General features: G+C 46.3%; 1 protein-coding gene across 1 annotated transcript in view; it reads right to left on the bottom strand.

Moving 5' to 3' along the window:
• The window catches only part of FRMPD3 (FERM and PDZ domain containing 3), a 76274-nt gene that overhangs the window by 31561 nt on the left and 36232 nt on the right, over positions 1-8481 (bottom strand). The window contains exons 8-10 of the mRNA XM_023519074.1: positions 4497-4633; positions 4048-4174; positions 1029-1118 (exon numbers count right to left, since the gene is read on the bottom strand). Coding sequence (XP_023374842.1) covers positions 1029-1118; positions 4048-4174; positions 4497-4633 — 354 coding nt within the window. The remainder of the gene's footprint in view (positions 1-1028; positions 1119-4047; positions 4175-4496; positions 4634-8481) is intronic.

Raw genomic sequence — 8481 nt, 5'->3', positions numbered from 1 at the left:
AGGAGGGGACAGTGAGCTTTCAGTGTTCTGCAAATCCCAGTATGTAAATGGTACCTCTAGGCCTGATAGACTGGATTCCTTAAGTGGTCCTGGCACACTTCTTGGGGTGATCGAGCCTGAGCCCTCTGCCAGCCTATTCCCGCGCATTAGCGTCACCCTGAGGAACCTCCTGCATCTGCCTATATACACTTTGATAAGTGGCTTTCCACCAGTGCGTGGCACTGGCTTGACAGCGCTCCTGGGAACAAGACAAGCACCTGGATCCAATCAGCAGGATGATTTGAATTTCCTTTCACCAGAGTAAAGTAGCCTGGGGCACAGTCTCAGGGGTGTGCTGGCTCTGCCCGCTCCAGGGTGTTTTTTGTTGCAGTCTAGCGCTGGGCAAGCCTGGGGAAGTGTAAGGACTCAGGAAAGGTGGGGTGGGGACGGTGGGAGCAAGTGTAATGGAAATGAAATAGAGCAAGGGCTGACAAAATGATGGCGGGTGGGCCAACTCTAGCCCCCCACCTGTTTTTGTATGGCCTGCGAGCTAAGAATCATTTTCACATTTTTAAATAGTTGGGGGGAAATATAAGAAGTATCTTGTGACATGTGAAGATTACATGAAATTCAAATTTTTGTGTCCGTAAATAGTTACTGGCACACAGCCACACCCATTTGCTTAGGCCTCGTCTATGGCTGCTTTCTTGATAGGACCGCAGGGCCAGGTAGTTGCCACAGAGATCTGTATGGCCCCCTTGCAAAACCTAAAATCTTTACTATCTGGCCTTTTATGGGTAAAGTTTGGAGACCTCTAAAATAGAGGACAGGGGGACACAAAAGGGCCACGAAGGGGTACTGAAAAACAAGTACCTTCTACTTGATCGTTTTATCAGAGGCAGGGCCAGAGCACCAGGGGAAGGGAAAGTTAGAAGGAGGAGGAAGTGGAATGAAGGTCTTTAGAAATATCGGCCCCTCCTGCCCCCCACCCAAGGACAAGAGCCAACAAAGGGCTCCCTCCCAGCTTCCCCCTACCCTGCCCCACTGACCAGGCCCACAGTGTTGAACAAAACGCCAGTGAAGGTCGGAAGTTCATTCAGAATTCGAAGATACTGGAGCTTTGCCTGAATTGCAGAGCCCTGTGGAAACAACCCGCCCAGAAATATAAGAAGCCTGAAGAGCACAGGAAAAGCAAACCCATGTTCTCAAAGAGGAGTCTGACCATCCGAGGATGGGCACTTGTCTGCAAGCCACACCGTGGGAATGTGAGGAGACCCTCTGTCAAACTGCAGGGAGCTTTCAGTTTGCCCAGCTCTTACCTCTAGAATCCCTTCTTCTGATCCTCATTCCTACGCTCCTAAAGTATCCAGCTGACTCATTTTGTTCTTCAGTTACTTTGAACACTTGCTCCAAGTGTGACACCCTACCTCATCTATATACCCTGCAGAGATCCTTTACACCCTCGCACTCACCTAGACACTGGCCATCTGCAGCCAGGGATCCCAGCCTATCCCTTTACTCCTGAGACCCCCAAGTCCCAAACCTGCTCTTTATCTGGCATTCCTGGGGTACTGAGGCAGAAACCTATAAGTCACACTGGATACCTCCTTCTTCCTCTGATCTGAGGGCCACCAGTCACCAAATCATCTTTATTCTCCCCACAACGCCTTCTCCAACCTATCCATCCCCATAATCTAGCCCCACAGTCATTGCCTTGACATTCCCGCCTGTGTCAAGATGACAGCCAGGTTACCTTTAGGATGGGTAGAAGTTTTCCCCTTCTCCCTCAAGTGCCTCCACACAGTTAGAGGAAGCACCCTCCCTAACACATAGGTTTGTGTGTTTGTTTATATATTTATTTAATTAGAGACAGAGTCTTCCTCTGTTGCCTGGGCTAGAGTGCAGGAGCATCACGATAGCTCACTGTAACTTACAACTCCTGAGCTCAAGGGATCCTCCCACCTCAGCTTCTCGAGTAGCTGGGACTATAGGTGTGTGCCACCATGCTCAGATAATTTTTTTCTTTTTTCTTTTCTTTTCTTTTTTTTTTTTTTGTAGAGACACAGTCTCACTTTGTCACCCTCAGTAGAGTGCTGTTGCATCACAGTTCACAGCAACCTCCAGCTCTTGGGCTTAGGCGATTCTCTTGTCTCAGCCTCCCGAGTAGCTGGGACTAAAGGCACCCAGCTATTTTTTGTTGCAGTTTGGCCAGGGCTGGCTTTGAACCCACCACCCTCGGTATATGGGGCTGGCACCCCTACTCACTGAGCCACAGGTGCTGCTCTCTTTTTCTTTTTTTAGACAGAGTCTCATTTTGTTCCCCTTGGTAGAGTGTGGTGGCATCATAGCTCAAAGCAACCTCAAACTCCTGGGCTCAAGCAATCAATCCTCTTGCCTCAGCCTCCCCAGCAGCTGGGACTACAGGCATCCGCCACAGTGCCCAGCTATTTTTAGAGATGGGGTCTTGCTCTTGTTCAGGCTGGTCTTGAACGTGTGAGCTTGGGCAATCCACCTGCCTTGGCCTCCCAGAGTGCTAGGATTATAGGCATGAGCCATCGTCCCTGGACCAATATTTTTCTTTTATTTCTTTTTGTTTGTTTGTTTGTGGAGATGGAGTCTCAGGGGCTCTCACTATGTTGCTCAGGCTGGTTTTGAACTGGCCTCAAATGATCCTGCCATCTTGGCCTCTGAAAATGCTGGGATTAGAGGCATGAGCCACCACGCTCCATCAGCTTCCTACTTAAACCCTTCAGCAGCTCCTGTACAGGATGAAGTACAACCCTTTTCCTTAGCACAAAAGGCCCTCCATGGACTGGCTCCCATCCACCCCTCTTGCTCCTACCCCCACCCCTTGTTTATCCCTTGCATTCTCTGTACTTGCTTAGACGGAACTATTTGCATTTCTTCCCTTGCACCAGAGTCTCTGATAACCAGAGGCTTTTGGATCCCAGGTGGACCTGTTTGCCCGGAAAGGTCTTCCTCTTAACTACCCACACAGGCAGGAGAAAATGCACCAATTTCCTGGCTTCTTCCACCTCACTTGGGCGGGGCTTGGTAGTCCTCCTCCGTGCTTCCAGAACACCCGCACCTGTTGCACTGTGTTGGGACTATTATGTCTCCCCACTAGACTGTCCCTGACTGAGGGCCCAACCCAGGCCCTCTTCATTTTTTTATTTCCAACCTGAGCACTGGGGCGCCTCCGAAAACGTTAGCTGAAGAGATGTTGGTACCAGAGCACTGGTGCTCTCAGCTGAGAAGAAAACAATCTGATTAAATATGCACAGCAAGGTGGGCATGACTTAACTCTCTGGGGAATGTGCGTCTTAAAAGAGAAGCTAGTTGGTAATGCCAGGAATCTGGAATGGGTGGAATATCTGGGGGCGACTGCGTCCTGTGTCTACATCTGCATGCTGATTCTCTGCTTCTCACCACGCTCCTGCTTCTTGGGCAGGAAGCACAAGCAGACTGAGCCTTACCAGCCTAAAAAGGGCCCACAGGGATCCGGGAAGCAGGGAGTGGGAAGCACTCAGAGCACTAGATAGTAAAGCAGTGACCTGAGCCCTTGACACTGCTCACTGACCCATTCTCCAGGTCAGGCCTTGTCCCTTAACGACCCTCCTCCCCACTCTTGAGCTGGGTTTTTAATCTCCCCAAATTCCATATCCTGGGGCTGATAAATTAGAAAGCTGTTGAGAGACAGAGCAGTCGTTTCCGTGGAAAACACATGCCTCCCCAGGGTCCAGTGCTTTCTACAGGACAAGTGTTCAGTGAGCACTCTTTGGGGAAAGGACCTGTGAACTATCTCCTCCTGAACCTTGGCCCCTTTGTGTTGAGGGCCCTGAGCTGCCTTAGTGACATGCCACTGAGCTGTCTCTGAGGAAGGCTCAGGCCTGGGGAAAACTCATCTCCATACCTGCTCCCCTATCTGGCCAAGTTAGATGTGCACGTGAGTCAAAAAGAGTGTTGAGAATCCCCAGAGGACCAGACCCTGCTGGAAAACCCCTCGGGACCTCCCTGTGGGCAGTGGTGTCTGAGCACAGCGCGCCCAGTGGCCTATACTTTGGGTACCTTGGTGCCACAGGAAGGATGTGTTTGGTGAGCCTTCAGTTGCTGAGAGAGAGATTTCCGGAAGTTCTTCTCTTTGATGCCCTGCAGGAGGGAGGGGGGAAGAAAGGGTTCCAGGCCCCACTCCTTCCTAAACGTAGAAGAAAAGTAAGAGATTAGTGAGAGACACACAGTGGGACAGAGGAACAGGGTTAAGACACAAATTGAAAGTGTAGGGTAGAGGTGGAGGACTAGAGACTGGGAGGAAGAAAAAGAGGGACAGGGACCAGAGAGTAACACTGGGTGCCCTTCCCCAGTGGATGTTGTAGCTCTAGGGCCTCACGGTCTAGGTGTGAGGAACCCCACCTCTCACTCCCATCCCAAGTCCTACATTTCTGAAAAGCACTGCTCAGCTCAACCAGTATACTGTTGCCCTATTTGCCCCCATCCCGAAGGGCCCCAGCACAACTCACTCCACATTCTTGAGTGAGATCTTCTGACTAGGTCGAGTGGCTGAGACAGTGATATAGATGTGGAGGGCAGCAAGTCCCAAAAGCATTTCTGGTTTGGGCTCCATTCCAAAGCGTTCTCGGATAACATCGTTCCGACTCTGCAAGACAGGGCAGTCCAAACCCATCAGTTAAAGGAGATGTTCCCTCTCCATCCCCTGATCTACTCCCATACATCCCAGTAAAGAATCTTGGTGTCAGGAAGCCGTGCTAGATCAAGGGAAAGAGGAAGGTGCTGCCCTTTGGGAAGTGATGACTGAAGAGCCTTGGGTCTCAGAGACACTATTCACTTTATTCAGCAGATACTGGACAGCCTTCTTCTCTGTGACAGGTGCACACAATGGCAAGGCACAAATGGACAGAAAGTTCAATTCACCACAGAAGCAACACATGGGACCAATCTCTTTCTTTTCTTTTCTTTCTTTTTTTTTATAGAGACAAAGTCTCACTTTATTGCCCTCAGTAGAGTGCCGTGGTGTCACACAGCTCACAGCAACCTCCAACTCCTGGGCTTAGGCGATTCTCTTGCCTCAGCCTCCTGAGTAGCTGGGACCACAGGCGCCCACCACAACGCCTGGCTATTTTTTTGTTGCAGTTTGGCTGGGGCTGGGTTCGAACCTGCCACCCTTGGTATATGGGGCTGGCGCCCTACCTACTGAGCCACAGGTACTTCCTGGGACCAATCTCTTTCTTTCCTCCTTTTAAGAAAGATGCTTCAACTTATTCCCAGGGGCCTATACTCCCCCTAAGCCATATGAACTTCCCCTACTACCTCAGCTGGGCACAAGGGAAGAAAGACATTGAGAGAGACTCTCCATAGGGCTCTGGCTCAGAAATCCAGGGAAAGAAATGGATTATAGGAATGAGGCAGACAATCTGTTCCTTGGGGTATGAAGGACAAAAACATTAATGAGGCAGTCATCCCTACAGTATGCCTGAGGGGGTCCCTTGGAACTGCTGTCCAAGGATATGATAACTTGTAAGCCCTGAGGGTCATAGCCCCAGCCATCAATGTATCAGCCTTGGGACTGGGTGCAATGTATAGTCCCAGCACTCTGGGAGGCTGAGGCAGGTGGATTGCGTCAGCTTTGGAGACTGAGACCAGCCTGAGCAAGAGCAAGACTCTGTCTCTACTAACCGCCCCCCCACCAAAAATAAAGTCCAAGTAGCTGGGTGTCATGGAGGGTGCCTCCCAGATACTAGGGAGGCTGAGGAAAGAGGATTGCTTGAGCCCAAGAGTTTGAGGTTGCTGTGAGTTATGATGCCCCAGCACTCTACCCAGGGCAACAGAGTGAGACTGTTTCAAAAGAAAAAAAAAAAAAAGAATCAGTCTTGGTTAGACCAGTTGCCCATTTTGTTGAGGTAGAACCAGGACAGGCTAAGGGACTAGGGATCCACAGCAGTATCAGCACAGCATAGGAGAGAGTGGAAAAGGAATATTTCATCAGTGATCATCTATGTAGAAAATCCAATGGAATCTACAAAAAACTATGAGAACTACAGTTGTCCCTTATTTCCCAGGGAATTGGTTCCAGGACCCTTGTAGATACTAAAATTCATAGATGCTCAAGTTCTTTACATAAATGGCATAGTGTTTGCACATAACCTACAAAATTCCTCCCATATACTTTAAATCACTTCTAGATAACTTATAATACCTAATATAATTTATTTATTTATTTATTTTGAGACAGAGTCTCACTATGTTGCCCTCTGTAGAGTGCTATGCTGTCACAGCTTACAGCAACCTCAGACTCTTGGGCTTAAGCAATTCTCTTGCCTCAGCCTCCCAAGTAGCTGAGACTACAGGTTCCCCCCACAGCACCTGGCTATTTTTTGTTTTAGTTGTCATTGTTTAGCTGGCCTGGACTGGGTTCAAACCCACCAGCCTTGGTGTATGTGGCTGGCACCATAACCACTGTGCTGCAAACACTGAGCCAATACCTAATACAATTTAAATCTAGGTACATAGTTGTTATAGTGTATTTTTAATTTTGTATTATTTCTTATTATTGTATTGCTTTTTTTGATTTTTTTCCAAATATTTTCAAAAGCTACAAATGTAGAACCTTTGAATATAGAAGGCCAAATGTAATATGAATTTAGCAAGGTTTCAGGATATAAGATCACTACATTAAAACCCATTGTATTTCTATATGCTAGCAACAAATAATTGGAAATGGAAATTAAAAATAAAATTATTTACAATAGCATCAAAAATACTAAATAATTAGGGATAAATTTGACAAAATATGTGAGATGGCAGTGCCCATAGCTCAGTGAATAGGGCGCCGGCCACATATACTGAGGCTGGTGGGTTCGAACCTGGCCCTGGCCAGCTAAACAACAATGACAACTGCAACAAAAAAATAGCTGGGCATTGTGGCTGGCACCTGTAGTCCCAGCTACTTGGGAGGCTGAGGCAAGAGATTTGCTTAAGTGCAAGAGTTTGAAGTTGCTGTGAGCTATTATGTCACAGCACTCTACTGAGGGTGACATAGTGAGACTTTGTCTCAAAAAAAAAAGTGGGAGATCCATACACTGAAAAGTATGAAACACATTGAGAAAAATAAAGAAGACCTAAATAGATATAGAAAAAGTATGTTCATAGGTTGGTAGACTCAATATTGTTAAGATCTTAGTTCTTCCCAAATTGATCTAAAGAGTCAACATAATTACAATCCAAATCACAGTAGTTTTGAGTAGGAATTGTCAAGCTGGTTCTCAAATCCTGTGAAATGCAAAGGACCTAGAATAGCCAAAACAATTTTAAAAAAGAAGAGCAAAGTTGGAGAACAAATACTAACCGATTTCAAGATTTACTACAAAGCTTCAGTAAATAAAAGAAATGTGTTGTTAGCATAAGGATAGACAAGTAGATCAATGGATCAGAATAGAGAGTTCAAAAATAGATCACACATATATAGATGACTGATTTTTGGCAAAGGTGCAAAGGCAATTCAGAGGAGAAAGGATAATCTTTTCAACAAATGGTGCTGGAACAATTGGATATCTAAATGCAAAGAAACCTCCCACAAAACCTTGATGGGTATGTTACACTACATGCTAAAGTTAACTCAAAATGGATTATACGCCCAATTAAATGTAAAACCTTAAATGATAAAGCTTCTAGGAAAAAAACAGGAGAAAATATTCATGACCTTAGGTTAGGCAAAGATTTTTTAGATGAGACACCAAAAGCATTGTCCGTAAAAGGACAAACTAACAAATTGGATTTCATCAAAATTCAAACATTTGCTCTGTGAAAAATACTGTTTAGAAACTAAAATGGCAAGCCACAGACTGAGAGAAAAATAATTGCAAATAACATATCCAACAAACAAATTGTACCCAGAATACATAAAGAACTCTCGAAACTCAATAATAAGAAAACCAATAACTCAATAGAAAAGCAGTCATGAGATCTGAAGAGACACTTCACCAGAGAAAAAGCATGACCTCAAACAAACACAGGAAAAGAGGTTCAACATCATTAGTCACTAGAGAATGCAAAGGAAAACCACAATGAGATGCTACTACTCATTATTAGAATGACTAATATAAGAGAAATACTGAGAATTTTAAGTGTTGATAAGGATATGGAGAAACCACATGGCTGGTCAGAACGAAAGATGCTAAAACCACTGTAGAAAACAGAATTGGAGTTTCTTTTTAAAAATTAAAGATCTGTATAATCAAACCATTCCTGTCCTAGCTATTTACTTAAGAGTTAAGAAAGGAAGCCAGTTGTGGTGGCTCACACCTGTAATCCTAGCACTCTGGGAGGCGAGGCAGGTGGATTGCCTGAGCTCACAGGTTTGAGACCAGCCTCAGCAAGAGCAAGACCCCTGTCTCCAAAAATTGCCAGGTGTTGTGGTGGGCGCCTGTAGTCCCAGCCACTTGGGAGATTGAAGCAAGAGGATCATTTGAGCCCAACAGTTTGAGGTTG

This window comes from Otolemur garnettii, unplaced genomic scaffold (assembly GCF_000181295.1).
Source record: "Otolemur garnettii isolate 467f Iridium unplaced genomic scaffold, OtoGar3 scaffold00155, whole genome shotgun sequence".
Taxonomy (NCBI): domain Eukaryota; kingdom Metazoa; phylum Chordata; class Mammalia; order Primates; family Galagidae; genus Otolemur; species Otolemur garnettii.
Note: the sequence above shows the minus strand (reverse complement) of the source record. Positions and strands in the feature narration are given on the sequence as shown.